At 39.4% G+C, this 16,194-nt stretch overlaps 1 protein-coding gene and 1 long non-coding RNA gene across 3 annotated transcripts; one reads left to right on the top strand and one right to left on the bottom strand.

Moving 5' to 3' along the window:
* Nucleotides 1-2,604: 2,604 nt before the first annotated feature.
* On the bottom strand, nt 2,605-10,952 carry LOC147914982 (uncharacterized). The gene is made up of 2 exons (XR_015554699.1): nt 10,117-10,952; nt 2,605-2,973 (listed from the first exon to the last, which is right to left on the bottom strand). It is a non-coding gene; the product is annotated as an uncharacterized LOC147914982 (long non-coding RNA).
* A 12-nt stretch (nt 10,953-10,964) lies between these two features.
* Nucleotides 10,965-14,724, top strand: SRSF1 (serine and arginine rich splicing factor 1). 2 transcript variants are annotated; one of them, XR_001391747.2, is made up of 5 exons: nt 10,965-11,270; nt 11,684-11,868; nt 12,234-12,406; nt 12,602-13,281; nt 14,189-14,724. XR_001391747.2 is itself a non-coding variant. In XM_004434762.3 (4 exons), the coding sequence occupies exons 1-4, from the start codon at nt 11,077-11,079 to the stop codon at nt 12,794-12,796; spliced, it is 747 nt and encodes a 248-aa protein (XP_004434819.1). In that variant the 5' UTR covers nt 10,965-11,076; the 3' UTR covers nt 12,797-14,724. The 2 variants fall into 2 exon arrangements, 1 of the variants encoding a protein (XP_004434819.1); XM_004434762.3 differs by having other exon boundaries at nt 12,602-14,724.
* Nucleotides 14,725-16,194: the final 1,470 nt, after the last annotated feature.

A 16,194-nucleotide genomic window follows, 5' to 3' on the forward strand; every position in this document is an offset into this window, starting at 1 on the left:
AGCTACATAGTAATGTCTACAATGGATGTCTCTGACCAACTGCCAATGGAAGTGATCCAGCTCTTCTTTCCCATTTCAGTAGTACTCACTGTGCATGCTCAGTTGCTTATGGATGGCACAATGGAAATTGGGCTAAAGGAGATGCAAGATTAGGATAATCAACCAAAACCAAGGTATCAAAAGGACAGTATCAAATATCAATAGTTGAATACCTAAGCATCAATGTATATTTACTGAGCAACTTTCGTGTGCCTGTGCTACAGGCTGAAAAATAAAAAGAAGTCATGACACCTTTCCTCATGGAGATTTCAATTCACTTAGAAGAATCACAACATACACATGAGCAACAATGATCAAATAAGACAGAAGATAGAAGCGTGGCACTGTCCATCATCCTGACACTTTGCAGTGTGCAGTGCTGGTGAAATTTGGGGTTGCCAGTGTCCTGTCTCTAGCTTCTTGGGTGTTGAGAAGCAATTGCAGCAATGGCAGCCAGATAGCACAATTCAGTGCTGAGGCAATTGTGGTAGTGGCCACTACAGCTTCTTGATCCTGGTGCTATGATTCCTGAATGGCATCTTAGGCGGTGTGCTGGGAACTTTTTGATCTCAATAGTTCAGGTTCTGGCCTCCTGAGCTCCACTTTCCTGACTGTCGCAAAGGAGGCAATGTTCTTGACATATCAGTTCTGCAATGTTCCAGAGTCACAAGTGGAGGTGTGCCTTGAGCCCACTCCCCCATTTCTTCCAACATTTTTGCAAATACCTAATCTCCCATATCTAACTCCTTTCTGCTTAAAACACCTAGAGTGTTTCTGTTTCCTCAATTGAACCCTGATGAATGTAGGACCAGTGTTGGGAATTTGAAGTCTCTGAGAGAATCAGATACATTAAATGTGTAATTACTTTAAATTTTTAATGAAATTTGATGAACTATTTATAGAATATGCTAAATTTTTGAGGATTTAATCTTTTATTTATTTATTTATTTTTTAAATTTTCATTTGAGAAGGTTTCTTTTTTAATTTTATTTATTTATTTTTCCCCCAAAGCCCCAGTAGATAGTTGTATGTCATAGCTGCACATCCTTCTAGTTGCTGTATGTGGGACGCGGCCTCAGCATGGCCAGAGAAGCGGCGCGTCGGTGTGCGCCCGGGATCCGAAGCTGGGCCACCAGCAGTGGAGCGCGCGCACTTAACCGCTAAGCCATGGGGCCGGCCCGAGGATTTAATCTTTTAAACAAAAGTATTGATTGAACATTAATCACAGAACAAGTAAAAATAAAGGATCTTATCTTTATATAACATACAATTAGATAATCATTATCAAGACTTTTAAGTTGGGCTTAAAGACTTAAGAAAAGCTAGATTTTAAAATTTAAGAATTTTAATATATTGAATATCAATTAAAGCATAAGTATAAATAGTATCGCCCTCCAACAGAAGTCTCCCTTTAGACATTAAAAAATACAATTGACATTTAGCACTCTATCTCTAGTCTCTCAGGCAGAATCTAATACTGAAGAGTGATCAGTGAAATTTGTTAAGTGAATGAATGAGCAACAATACCATGAGAATTGGGTGAAGGCAGTCAAAAGGTACAAACTTTTCAGCTATAAGTTAAATAAGTCCTGGGGATGTAACGTACAGCATGGTGACTATCATTAACAATGCTGTAGTGTAAATTTGAAAGTTGCTAAGAGAGTAGATCTTAAAAGTTCTCATCACAAGAAAATAAAATTGTAACTGTGTGGTGACAGATGTCAACTAAACTTATTGTGATAATCACTGCAATATATACATATGTCGAATCATTATGTTGTACAGGGGCCGGCCCCATGGCTTAGCGGTTAAGTGCGCGCGCTCCGCTGCTGGCGGCCTGGGTTCGGATCCCGGGCACGCACCGAAGCACCGCTGCTCCAGCCATGCTGAGGCTGTGTCCCACATACAGCAACTAGAAGGATGTGCAGCTATGACATACGACTATCTACTGGGGCTTTGGGGGGAAAAATAAATAAATAAAATTATAAAAAAAGAAAAGAATCATTATGTTGTACACCTAAAACTAATACAATGTTATATGTCAATTGTATCTCAATAAAAAAAATAGTTCTATAAAAAAAGAAATACTGTGAGAAAGATTTCATCACCACAATTTTAATGATGAGGGAAATGAAGTTCAGAAAATTTACCACTAAACCAGTAATCTCCAAAATTGGGTATACACACCACGTGGTATGTAATACAATACTATATATTTTTTAATCAAATGTCCTATTGTGTACACAATAGAATAGTGTAGAAGTCATGTACATGATATATAAAAACATAATTCATGAAGGGGTTGTGCTCAGAAATGTTTTATCGATGGTACGAGTGGTCAGGAATGCTTGTAGACTACTGTGGCAGACCCAGGGCAAAGTGTCCTGGGCAGGGTCATGTTTCTTTACCTTTGTACTCCTGAAGTCCAGCCTAGGGCCTGGCATAGTGAGAGTGCTTGATAAATGGTCGGAGTGAGAATGAATATATGAAGAGATGAATCTACATTGATTTAGATGTCCAGGATAATATAACTATTAAGTGGAGGTGTCAGGATTCAAATTCAAATCTGCTTAGTCCAAAGTCTATATTTTTCCAAAATGAGCTGCTGCTCAGTACACCAAACAGATTAGCAAGAGGGAGCCTGAGATGTTTTCCCAACTAGTTGGTTGTTAAAAAAACACATAGATAAGCCCCGAGCAACAGAGAAAAGCATTGTATTAATCAGGAGGCTTTTATCATACTGTCAGCCTTTCCACAAGGGAGGCATCCTTCAGAAACGCAGAAAGGCAGAAGGGCTGCATCACGTTCCCTCCAGTTATATATTTGAGTAGCACTAGAAGCTGCGTCCTGTGTGGCCAGGGACACTTCTGTTTCTCCACGTGATACGTGGAGGGAATTTCTCAACTTTTTTTCAGCATAGGCCGTATCTCCTCCCTAAAAAAAACAAACAAACAAACAAACAAAAAAACTTAATTTAGGCAAGAACTTCAACCTTCTTTTCCACTAAGCTATCTATCCACAATATCAAGTTAGTCAAAAGACAGACTCATCTTGGGAAAAATTAGAAGAAAGCTTTTTCTGAATGCAGACATTTTATTTTATTTTATTTTTTAATTTTATTTATTTATTTCCCCCCAAAGCACCAGTAGATAGTTGTATGTCACAGCGGCACATCTTTCTAATTGCTGTACGTGGGACGCAGCCTCAGCATGGCCGGAGAAGTGGTGCGTCGGTGCGCGCCCGGGATCCGAACCCGGGCTGCCAGCAGCGGAGTGCACGCACTTAACCGCTAAGCCATGGGGCCGGCCCCTGAATGCAGACATTTTAGATTGAGAAGCTGAATATATTACTTGGGTATATAAATTATTGTTTTTGATGAAGATATGCTAGGCCACTGCAATATTATTATAGAGGATTAGGAATGTATACATAAAATATTTTATCTTTACATGATGTAGATATGTTTTTGCAGGCATGTGTGTGTTCTTGTTTAAGCTGTGCTTGCACTGTATCAGAGGCTGAGATCCAGAAGACCAAATAAAGGATATTCAGACTTGTTTTTCATCACTTACTAGGAAGTGGAACCGAAAAGGAAAAATGTACTGAACCATGTTTGGCTGGCAAGGTTCAATCTTGACTACGTACTGAGAATGTCCTACATGTGGTGTTAACTGTGAACAACCTAGAGTTTGGAAAATATATCAATGTTGGCTCATTATGACCTGATGAAATTGTTCTGTTGGAAGTAGAGGGAGAGGTTACATTCCTGCAGAAAAGAGAGGAAATTTCTATAAGGTCAAACATTCTCATTCTCACTCATCTTATATAAAGATAGATCCCAAGACAGGAAATGGAGACTCTGAGCCAAGGGGAAAAAATCTGTCACCCCTGGAGTCTGAATTCTACAAAGAGTAGAAATTAACTTGGAAGGAATTGCAGCTGGTGAGGTAGAGTGGCTCCAGGCCACATGAAGGCAGATGGGAGCCAGACAAGGAAGGATCCCATGGGCATGGGTCTAGATTGTAGACTACACAAGTATCCATATCTAGTAGCCCTCTGAGACCAGCTCGTTAGTATCAGCACCAGTCTGAAAGCGGGTGGGATCCTAGAACTGTAGAACACAATATGCAAATTTTGGAAATTCCATCTGCAAACTCCACCATGAGTGGACATTAACAGATATTTACTTAGAACAAAACATGTTATAAACAAAAGACCCCAAATAGCCAAAGCAATCCTGAGGAAAAAAGAACAAAGCTGGAGGTATCACACTTCCTGATTTCAAAGTATACTACAAAGCGATAGTAATCAAAACGGTATGGTATTGTCAAAAAAAGACACACAGATCAATGGAACAGAACTGAGAGCCCAAAAATAAACCTACACATAAACGAACAGCTAATTTTCGACAAAGGAGCCAAGAATATACAATGGGGAAAGAAAAGTCTCTTCAATAAATGGTGTTGGGAAAATTGGACAGCCACAGGCAAAAGAATGAGACTAGGTTACTATCTTACACCATACACAAAAATTAACTCAAAATGGATTAAAGACTTGAATGTAAGACCTGAAACCATAAAACTCCTAGAAGAAAACATAGGCAGTACACTCTTTCACATCAGTCTTAGCAGTATCTTTTTGAATACATCTCCTCAGTCAAGAAAAGCGAAAGCAAAAATAAACAAATGGGACTACATCAAACTACATAGCCTCTGCACAGCAAAGGAAACCATCAACAAAATGAAAAGAGAACCTACTGATTGGGAAAAGATACTTACAAATCACACATCTGATAAGGGGTTAACATCCAAAATATATAAAGAACTCATACAACTCAACAACAACAAAACAAACAACCAGATTAAAAAATGAGCAGAGGATCTGAACAGACATTTTCCCAAGATAATACAGATGGTTAACAGGCACATGAAAAGATGTTCAACATCACTACTTATTAGGGAAATGCAAATCAAAACCACAATGACATATTACCTCATGCCCGTCAGAATGGCTATTATTAAAAAGACAAGAAATAACAAATGTTGAGAGGATGTGGAGAAAAGGGAACCCTCGTACACTGCTGGTGGGAATGTAAACTAGTGCAACCACTGTGGAAAAAGAGTATGAAGATTCCTCAAAAAATTAAAAATAGAACAATCATATGATCCAGCTATTCCACTTCCGGGTATTTATCCAAAGAACATGAAAACACTAATTCGAAAAGATATATGTACCTCTACGTTCATTGCAGCATCATTCACAATAGCCAAGCCTTGGAAGCAACCTAAGTGCCTACTGACAGATGAACAGATAAAGAAGATATAGTATACATATACAATGGTATACTACTCAGCCATAATAAAACATGAAATCTTGCCATTTGTGATAACATGGATGGACCTTGAGGGTATTATGCTAAGTGGAATAAGTCAGATGGAGAACAGATTGGTGGTTACTAGATGGGAGAAAGAAGTTGAACGGAGGGCGAAATGGGTAAAGGGGCACATTTGTACCGTGACAGATGGAAACTAGACTTTTGGTGGTGAACAGGATGTAGTGTACACAGAAGTCGAATTATAATGATGTACACCTGAAACCTATATAATGTTACAAACCAACGTTACCTCAATGAAAAAAACTGTTATGTATTCTTTGCATGCAACATTATTTCAATGCAAGAAAAGTTACAGAAAGCTACACTCTTGCACTGAGCAATTCTGAGTCAATGAGACTACAGAAAAAAATGCAACCAATTGGAGCAGAGCAACACCTCCTCTTCTAGGCTGGGCAGACCTGCAGGAGAGTTTGTTTCTACCAGCTCTTGGTACCTTATCACTAAACTGTAGTAATGGCTGATGAAGCATGTGTAAGCAATATATCACTTGAAAAAAGGTATTACTTATGTTTACAACTATTAACAATATAAGATATTACCCATTACAAAAACACCTACGAGAGAGAGAATACGACAAAGCTGAATTTTTGAATTAGATTTAAGCAAAAATTATGAAAAGGGGCTATTTTCCTCTTGGTCAGAGGTTGGCAAACTTTTCCATAAAAAGCCAGATAGTAAATATTTCAGGCTTGTGGGCCATGTAGTCTATGTTGCAACTACTCAACTCTACAAGTAAATTTAGAAAAGTAATTCTGAGAGTTTTCAGCTAATCTAGGATAGCTTTTTAAGACAACAGAGGAAAAAAAAATAGCCAGACTCTCAAAACTTCAAATAAAAAAATTTTTATTGAAATTATTTCTAACATACTTGGCAGCATTATTAACATATAATACCATTTCTACTACTAATAATAGCTAACACTTATATAAGAATCACATTATAAGATTAAATTGCCAAAAAGGTAACATTTTTAGCAAATAAAGCGTATCTGCGATATTTTTAATATGTCATTAAAGAGCCATTTACTCCAGTTAAAAAATATACAATATGAATATGAGTGTTAATTTTTAAGAGAAAGAATTAAGCAGGAATAGAGAGCAAGGGAGTAATAACAGGAAGAGGAAGATATGGTAAAAATATCTCTCTTTGTAACAGATCATTTTAAGAGCTGTTTTCTGGCAAAATCATATCCTATTGTTATCAATAACGGAACAATAAAGATGGGAAGAATTAGCCAAAAACAATACAAGAAGAATCAAAGAATGAGGGAGGCCAGTTCTAAAATAAGATTACCAAGACTATATTATTAGATGACTTATTTGGGCTTGAAAAGTGGCCACCATTATTATACAGTGAAATGAGAAACAATCCTTGTACCCATTGTGTCTATCCACTGACAGCAACATGACGAAGTTTCCATAGAAACAACATTCTGCTCATCTAATGTCCCACTTTTTTCAAAGAGCAGTCAGTAAATACCCAATAATATTCGTCTTAACAGAGAATTTACCGGTCATTAAGGGAGTTACAGCAGAAATCTGTCCTCAACATAGTTTACTAGGGAAAATGAGACAAATATAAATGAAATAAAAAGATATATCCTATTTCCTCCTTTTGTACTATTTCCACTAAAACACGTGCAGCAAAGAAGAGAGAATTATGCAAGTGAACTGTTCCTTGAGGTAACTCCTCTACACAGTAGAATCAAGTATTCCTAATCTTTGTTAAGTGTCTCTTTACCTAGTAAAAAAGTTATCCCCAGGGAACACAGTAGGGATTGACAGATGAATACTGAAAACAGAATTTCCAGATTAGGGAAGCCATATTTGAGTGCAAATTACTCTAGAACACTCCCCACTCTCGATAATGCCTTTAGAGAAATGGTACTAGAGAGTGATTTTGCTGATTGTGGAGACATTTTTTTCCCCAGTCATTTTTAAATACAGTTTTGAGCTATAATTTATGTACTATACAATTTATTCAATTTAAGCGTACAATTCAATGATTTTTAGTATATTTACAGAGTTGTGTAACTATCACCATAGGTATAGAGTTTTAAATGTTCGGCAAACCGCTGAAAAACTGGGTCTTGCGATTTCAATCCTCACAGTGATTAACTCTTTGAATTTTTCTTTTCTTTTTTTTCCCCAAGTTTCGAAAGCATTTAAAGTTTCTTTTTGAGGAAGTAACTTTTCATAATAGCAACAGTGTTGAAAATAAGGCAGCTTCTGAAAATTAAACTGGTAAAATCCACACTCAATAAATTAGCTGGTTGTGGAAGCAATCCACAAAATTGCCTGTGAATGTGTAACTGAGGAGTTTAGAAACACTCTCAACTCCTAATTAAAATGAGGATGTAATCTCGGAAGGCAAAACTGGAAGTGGTTGTAATTTGGTCGGCAGAAATCTCATCAACCATCAAGTACACTGTTTAGAGAAAGTCTGCAGGAAGATTAGCCTACAGAAAGAGAATTGGCAAACTTTACCAAGCACGGTCCAGGGAATAGAGACACAAAACCCAGGGGGTATGAATTTTCCTGTCCTTGAAGAGGTATACTCTGTTGTGGGGCAGGGATCATTTATCAGGTCTCACCATGATCTGAGTGAAATATCTCTCAAAATGATTCACCTCATTTTGTTTTGATCCCTCATTTACTAAGCAACTGCCTGATCTGCTTTCCAGACCTGCCAAAACAGTTATCTTGGCATGCACAATGTGAGCATCCTGGTTATCAAAAATGAATCTGCCCCACACCCAACAAATGAACAAATGGTTGGGTTTATTTGCTTTCTTGTTTTTTCACTCTTGTGGACTAAAATATGTTAATTAACTCTGGGACACTGATAATACTAAGATTACACCCTTAACTGTAATACTCACCATGCTAATGTCATCCTGGGAGACCCTGATAAACAGCTATCCAGACCTTTCCTGCTATATTCTGACCTCTTCATGGGCCCCAGAATCTATAATTTGGTTACATTCAAATACAATAAAAGAGGCCAATAGAAAAAAAAGAATGCCCTATTTACTCTATATTAAATTCCACCTTGTATTTCTGAATTGAACAAAATCAGAAATGATTGCATTAAATTGGATAGACAAGAATAAATCAAAGCAAATTCACAGTTTTCTTATTTCTGGAATGAAAATGTCTTGAAATTAAAAGCACCTATGTTTAAATCACTTCAGTTATCATTCACTTAACATTAATCAACCAAAAGATGAGCCCAAAGATTCTAAATTTATGGGTACAAGTTAGAACAGAAATGGGCTGGCCCGGTGGCGCAAGCGGTTAAGTGTGCCAGCTCCGCTGTGGCGGCCTGGGGTTCGCTGGTTCGGATCCCAGGCGCACACCGACGCACTACTTGGCAAGCCACGCTGCCCTGGGCATGGATGTTAGCCCAGGGCCAGTCTCCCTCAGCAAAAAAAAGAGGAGGATTGGCAGATGTTAGCACAGGGCTGATCTCCTCACAAAAAAAAAAACAAAAAAAATAGAAAATTGCTCAGTAAATAACTATTGAATGAAAGAATCAATACATGATATGCCTGCAATTTTTTAAAAACTCATCTCTTCTGCTACTAACCGAATAGGACAGTGCTAGAAACTGAATAAATTTCTTGAAATAGCATCCTTTCGGGTCAGCTTCTCATTTTTAAAATGATTAGGTTCTTCTCTTTTTTATTAAAAGCTCAGTTTCAAAAAATATCATTGAAGGATGGTCTAAAGGATAGACAAGCTGTCCCTCCCTCTACAATTTTCAGAGGTTCTTTTCCTGTTTGGGATCTGCAGACTCCTTTAAGAATCTGATTAAAATTTCAAATCCTCTTTGCAGAAAAAAGTACAAGCACATATACACAATTTTGGAAACCATCATAGAGAGTTCAAGGACTACCAAAGATCCTCTATGGATCTGTTGAGGACCAAACTGAATTTATATTTTGGGATCACTGAGAGACATTTGTAAAATACCTTCAATTAACTTTTAGAACTAAGAAAACATGCCCTTCTCCTAAACAATCTTTTTTTCCCCAATTTCAAAGGCATTTTGGATTTTAAATATACTTATGTTTCCTTCTTTACTGTGATTTCTGGGATGACCAGAGTCAAATTTGCAGTTCATCTCTAGGAACTCACCAGGCTGTTACTGCAGGCATTTTGTGTACTAACCTTATCCATGACTTTATCTTAATCCTCTCCCCGAATTTTCCCATTCCCCCTGATTTCTGCATCCAGTTTTAATAATGCTTTACGGTATCTCTGCAAACTGCCTCATATCCTTGGGGACAGGGATTGTTGTCATGAATACATAACATGAAGAAAATCATCCTTAAACTCAGGACTTGTTTTAGGGAACTTATGATTGCAAGAGTTTAAAAAAAATCGAATTCATTGCTAATATTTAAAAATCCCAGCATTTCACATAAAAATCCAGATTTCAGATGTCTCTGGGAAAACAATGTAGGAAGTTTTTATCTCCCTGGGTCAGCATGCAAGCGGGATGAGTCCTGAGCAGCAACTGTGGTCTCCAGTGGACACGGTTCTCAAACACATTCATTTTGCTCATTTACGTTACCTGAGAGGCCCGGTAACGAGTTTTAAAAAAGGAACAAACTTCAGGATTCTGCAAACCCACACATGCGCGCGCGCACACACACACACACACACACACACTTTTACCGTTCTCTGAAAGTGGTTGGAGAAATAACAGACACAATTCATTCTGCAGACTTTCACTGAGCTAGGTCTAGTGATAGGCGATTCAAGAGAGAAGCAGAGGCCTGGTTCTTCGTTGGCGGGTACCATCAGTGACTGATCAGGGCACGAAAGACTGCCACTAGCGCAAGGAGTGTTGAATTGAGCTATACAGAGTTAAGTTCTGAACCGAAGGTGGAGCAGTGCGAGTGTAGAACATTTACTAAGGAATCTAAGCGGGGTTCCCCTAAATTAGACACTTGTCTAAGCAGTTCACGACCTTTCGCAGCAGAGGGAAGGACAAAAGTCACGCCTTGGCTCTCGATTGCATCACAGGCAACAGAGCTCCCGGACTAGGGGCACTCTACGAGGATGCCCCCGTTTCCGAAGCAACCGCGCGGTCCCTCCCCCTTTGACTCCGCCCCTGGGGGGATCTTTCCCGCCAAAGGCCGTTAATGCCGCAGAGCATGGCGGGACAAAGCTTTAGGGTAGGTTTCACCAGCTCCTTTCAAGGCGCGGAGTTGCTTTAAAAGCGGCTCATTCCTGGGGAAATTGGCTCTCCTTTAAGACGCGACAGGGACTAATAACCCCTTTCACGAGGCCTCTGTATTTAATTTTTACCAAACGGCGGGTCTCTGCATTAGCTAAGCACTCCACAAATCGGGAACACGGGGAACTTTTTTTCCCTTTGCGCGGAGGGTGACGTCGCGCGTGCTTGACCGTACTTTTCGCAGCACCCGTTACGCTCTTGCGCGTGCGCACTGAGGTCGAATAGCCGCTTCCTCCCGCTTCTCTTCCTCCCTCCCCTCATATCCGTGCGCCGAGCTGATAAAGGCGCCATTTTGGAGGGGCCGCGGGAGACGTGGTGTCGCTGCGGGTTAGCTCTGCAGTGCGCTAGGCTTGGTGGGAAGGCCTGTTCTCGAGTCCGCGCTTTTCGTCGCCGCCATGTCGGGAGGTGGTGTGATTCGTGGCCCGGCAGGGAACAACGATTGCCGCATCTACGTGGGTAACTTACCTCCAGACATCCGAACCAAGGACATCGAGGACGTGTTCTACAAGTACGGTGCTATTCGCGACATCGATCTCAAGAATCGCCGCGGAGGACCGCCCTTCGCCTTCGTTGAGTTCGAAGACCCGCGGTGAGGCGGCCTGGGGCTTGCGGCCTTGGGGAAATAGGTTGGAGGAGTTGGGGAAGGCTCGAAGGCCTTAAAGAGAGATGGGGACGTGGGCTCCTAGGTGGGGGGGGCAAGACGATATCGCCCATGCAGGAGTCGAGTAAGGAGCCGAGTCGGTGTGGCTTCTCTGGTGGCTGGGCCCGTGGACGTCCCCAGAGCCGACTCGCAGGCTCGGAGCGGGAAACTGAGGCGCTGAGGGCGGGTGTCGTGGTCGGGCGCCTGGCGTGCTTCTGGGTGGGGGAGGGGCCATTCCTATTATGCCGCGCATGTGGGCTCTTCCACACCGGCTGCGCATGTGCGGGGCCCAGCTTCCCGGCCGAGGTAGCTGCTCCTCCCGTCCCTTGTTCTCATCTCTTTTGCTTTCTATGATCACGCAGAGACGCGGAAGACGCGGTGTATGGTCGCGACGGCTATGATTACGATGGATACCGTCTGCGGGTGGAGTTTCCTCGAAGCGGCCGTGGTACAGGCCGAGGCGGCGGCGGGGGTGGAGGTGGCGGGGCTCCCCGAGGCCGCTATGGCCCGCCATCCAGGCGTTCGGAAAACAGAGTGGTTGTCTCTGGTGAGTTTATGGTGCGTGTGGGTTGATGAGAAGGGACGGAAGCCGCTTGAAAATTTACCTTGCATGCCCAGTTTGACAAATGCAAGTTTTTATGATGAATTTTAAGTTACTTTGGTGACTCGGGGGAATTTAGTAAACAAGGCTTACTGTAATGGGGATTTATCAGATTGGGTTGCAGTAACTAAAATATGAAGATTCTTTCTTTGTAAATAATTTTGGACCCTGGATTCCAGAATCCTAACAGCTCTTGATTTAGGATCTTAAATGTAATCATTAATTTTAGAGTAATCTTTGTTCTAATGTGAACTTTAAGTTTAACGTGAAATTTAGGATAATTGGTATTGAAAAGAAAATTACTTTTTTAGGACTGCCTCCAAGTGGAAGCTGGCAGGATTTGAAGGATCACATGCGTGAAGCAGGTGATGTATGTTATGCTGATGTTTACCGAGATGGCACTGGTGTCGTGGAGTTTGTACGGAAAGAAGATATGACCTATGCAGTTCGAAAACTGGATAACACTAAGTTTAGATCTCATGAGGTAGGTTATACACTTATTCTTTTCTTTGGCCAGAATTGGATACAGTGGTCTTAACAGTGGAATTTGAAGGTAAGATTCAGGCAAGGGTGTCCAAGTAAAGTGCCAGATTTCTGGTTTTAGTTACATTGTATTCAGCATGCCTGAAGACAGGTGAAAGCTTAGATCTTTCAATCGAAAGTTCTGTCTATTCAATAGGGAGAAACTGCCTACATCCGGGTTAAAGTTGATGGGCCCAGAAGTCCAAGTTATGGAAGATCTCGATCTCGAAGCCGTAGTCGTAGCAGAAGCCGTAGCAGAAGCAACAGCAGGAGTCGCAGTTACTCCCCAAGGAGAAGCAGAGGATCACCACGCTATTCTCCCCGTCATAGCAGATCTCGCTCTCGTACATAAGATGATTGGTGACACTTTTTGTAGAACCCATATTGTATACAGTTTTCCTTTACTCAGTACAATCTTTTCATTTTTTAATTCAAACTGTTTTGTTCAGAATGGGCTCAAGTGTTGAATTGCATTCTTGTGTAATATCCCCTTGCTCCTAACATCTACATTCCCCTCATGTCTGATAAATTGTATTTTAAGTGATGTCATAGACAGGATTGTTTAATTTAGTTAACTCTCCATGCTCTTCAGACTGTGATATTGTGTAAATGTCTATTCTGCTCTGGTTTGTGTGAACTGGGATGTTGGGGGTGTTTGTGGTTATCTTACCTGGGGAAGTTCTTATGTTTATCTTGCTTTTCATGTGTCTTTCTGTAGACATATCTGAAGAGATGGATTAAGAATGCTTTGGATTAAGGATTGTGGAGCACATTTCAATCATTTTAGGATTGTCAAAAGGAGGATTGAGGAGGATCAGATCAATAATGGAGGCAATGGTATGACTCCAAGTGCTATTGTCACAGATGAAATTGGCAGTATTGACCTTATACTAAAAGACGGGTTGAAAATGATTATATACATCTACCTTAAAACACTTGCAAACATCTTATGCAGTTATCTTTAGCTACGATTGCTTTGTTCTTTAAACCTTGGCAATTGTGGCAAAATTACATTGCCCATTTTGTAACAATTTTGCTCCCTTCCCCCCTTTTTTGTTTTAATAGGGACTAATGTGGGAAGAACTGGCTAATTTGTCAGAGTGCTTAGTTACAACTGTTAATGTGTGACCTGCAGTTGGTGTACATGTGGGTACAGGGTGTCTTTAATTCCAAACAGATAGAGTATAATATCAATACTGCTAAATCTGCATGTCCTCTGTGTGACTGATATAGCGTTGCTATTTCATTTTTTTAAGACAAAATGAAAGCAAAATATAGAATTCCAACGTATTGGTGTAGATAATCTAGTTGGGAATATTTTTAAGGTCTCACCTTTCCCTTTAATATTCATAATTGACGCATATGTTTAAAACACTTTAATTTACAAATTGCAGATGGGAGCATTAGATTTAGTTTAGACTTAGGTGGGTAGCAATACCAGTAAACTTTTCAACTACATAACTTTTTGCAACCACAAAACCTGTAATACGCTGTACAGTAACAAATGTTGGCATTATCAGTTGAACTGTAAATATAAAATGCTTCTTCCAATTAGTCTCTATGATGATTAAGTTTCTAAAATTTATCTGAACACCATTCAGAAACTTGTTTTGGGGAATTTGATAGTTATTGATGTACATCTGTTAAACTGATGACAGACATAACTCATCATTCCCCAGAAACCTTTTTTGATTACAGTATCTAACATTTTGCCTCCTCTTTTTTGGTTTTGCTGGTTATAAAGGTTTGGATTGGAGAGGGCTCACTGGATCCCAATCCTTGGAGCTGGATCATTGGATTCAAATCATAATGTGGATAGGATAGGGAGGATGAATTACAAGGATTCATGGAGCGGGATCAGATTACCAGGAACATAGGAGTGGATTCCTGCCCCAACCAAACCGCATTCGTGTGGATTTCTTTCTTTTTTTTTTTTTTTTTTTTTATTCAACTTAATTGGCTATTCCAAAGATTTTTGTTTTTCCTATTTTTGACGATTGGAGCCCTTAAGATGCACGATGGAATTGTGTTTTGCATTTTTTGGTAAAAGGAGCAAAGCGAGGACCTGGAGATAAACGCTGGAGCAATCTCCTTGGAAGGATTCAGCACGAGTAGATGGTAAACATTTAAAGGGGAAAAGGGGGGGGTTTGTTTAAAATAGTAAATCAGTAAGTCACTTCTAAATTTAAAGAAAACAAAATTGGAGTTGAAGAATAAGTAGGTTTCCAATTGGCTATTGCCGTTTTTCTTTGAAAAAAATAAACATTTTTTAAAAAACTATGCATGGTTGTCCTTTTTCTGCTTCATGTAAGATTTTAACTGGGTGACTAGTTTATCAGTTAATACTTTAAATTGATAAGATTCTAACTCTTGTGTTTATGTATTAGTAAATTAAAGATAACCTGTAATAAATGGTATTAGCCATCTCTTATTGTTGATTGTTGTTAAGTCTTCAGGGGAAGATAAGAAAAGGTGGGACTAAGGCAGATGTTTATGTAATTTGGTAAATGTGGGGGTAATCTAGTCTCTGAAAGATAAGGTTCCCATAGTTTGATAAAAAAGTGATAGAAATGTATAGATGCTTAATTTTTGGTGAGCATCCAGACTACATAGAGGCTTTGTGCAAAATCAGATGATGATTAATATTAATGTTAACTTGGAGAGACAGCCTTTGAGATTCTAAATGAAACTCATCTCAAAAATTGGTAAGTATTAAATGTTCTATTCACAGATTAGAACTCAACACAAATTACATTTTCTTTTTGAAATGTGAATAGTACACTAGAAGATTAACTGCTTATCTGAGTGAATCATTGCTAATAAAAAGCTGGGCATTCTTAAGAAATTTGCCTTGCAAACCTTTCTCAACTGTAAAGTTATTCTGTATCCAAAACATGCCAAAGCAGTTGTTATATCTTGTAGTCTGTTCATTTTTCTATCTTTTTACTTTACAGCCCCTTGGTGCTAAATTTTCAACTTGCTTGAGTTGGGGATTTTTATTTTAAATCTCTCATCTTTTTGGATTTTTATTTTAAATCCTTCATCTTTTTCTTCTGATTTCCTGATAGCTAGTCACAACCATCAAACCGTTCTTTTTCTGCACCCAAAAGAAACAACGAAATCTTAACATTTCCTTTGGGTGCTAATCATAGTTGGAAGCTGAATTTAAGACAGCTATTCAGGTGACATAATTTCAAATCTAGGAAAAACTAGAAGTAGTCTTGGTAGTGAAAGAAATGAGATTTGCATAAGGTCACCCACCCAATACATTTAAATGAACCTTGTGGAATGTCAGGAGGAAGAAAAGGGATATCAAGTTCAAATCTAGGATTCCACCTTAAATATTTAGGTAGAGCTCTTGGTATAGAGTCATTAAGAAAGTAACTAGTTTTTATGCAAGAATTGAAAATAATGTTCAAGAAGCAGAAAGGTTGACTATTTAAAACGTCAGTTTTTTAATTTTGGAAAGGATAATGTGAGCTAGACTTAGACAAGCCTGAGTTCATTGACTATTTTGGAGACAGGACCAGAATGAAAATTGCCTTCACTCAGGGTTGAGTGCATTTAAGCTAAGTTGAAAGATGGGCTCTACCAAAAGTTCCAGTAGTTCCAACCCCACGTTGAAGTGAGATAGAAAATAACTCCTTGACTGGTATAAAGGCTGTTTTAAGATTAGAGAGGACTTTATGCCTATTTATGAAAGGTAGAAGGGCACAGGTTTTGCAGTTAAGATTAGACAGCTAAAGCCTG

Source organism: Ceratotherium simum, chromosome 16 (assembly GCF_057802395.1).
Source record: "Ceratotherium simum simum isolate JZ-2026a chromosome 16, ASM5780239v1, whole genome shotgun sequence".
NCBI classification, from domain to species: Eukaryota; Metazoa; Chordata; class Mammalia; order Perissodactyla; family Rhinocerotidae; genus Ceratotherium; species Ceratotherium simum.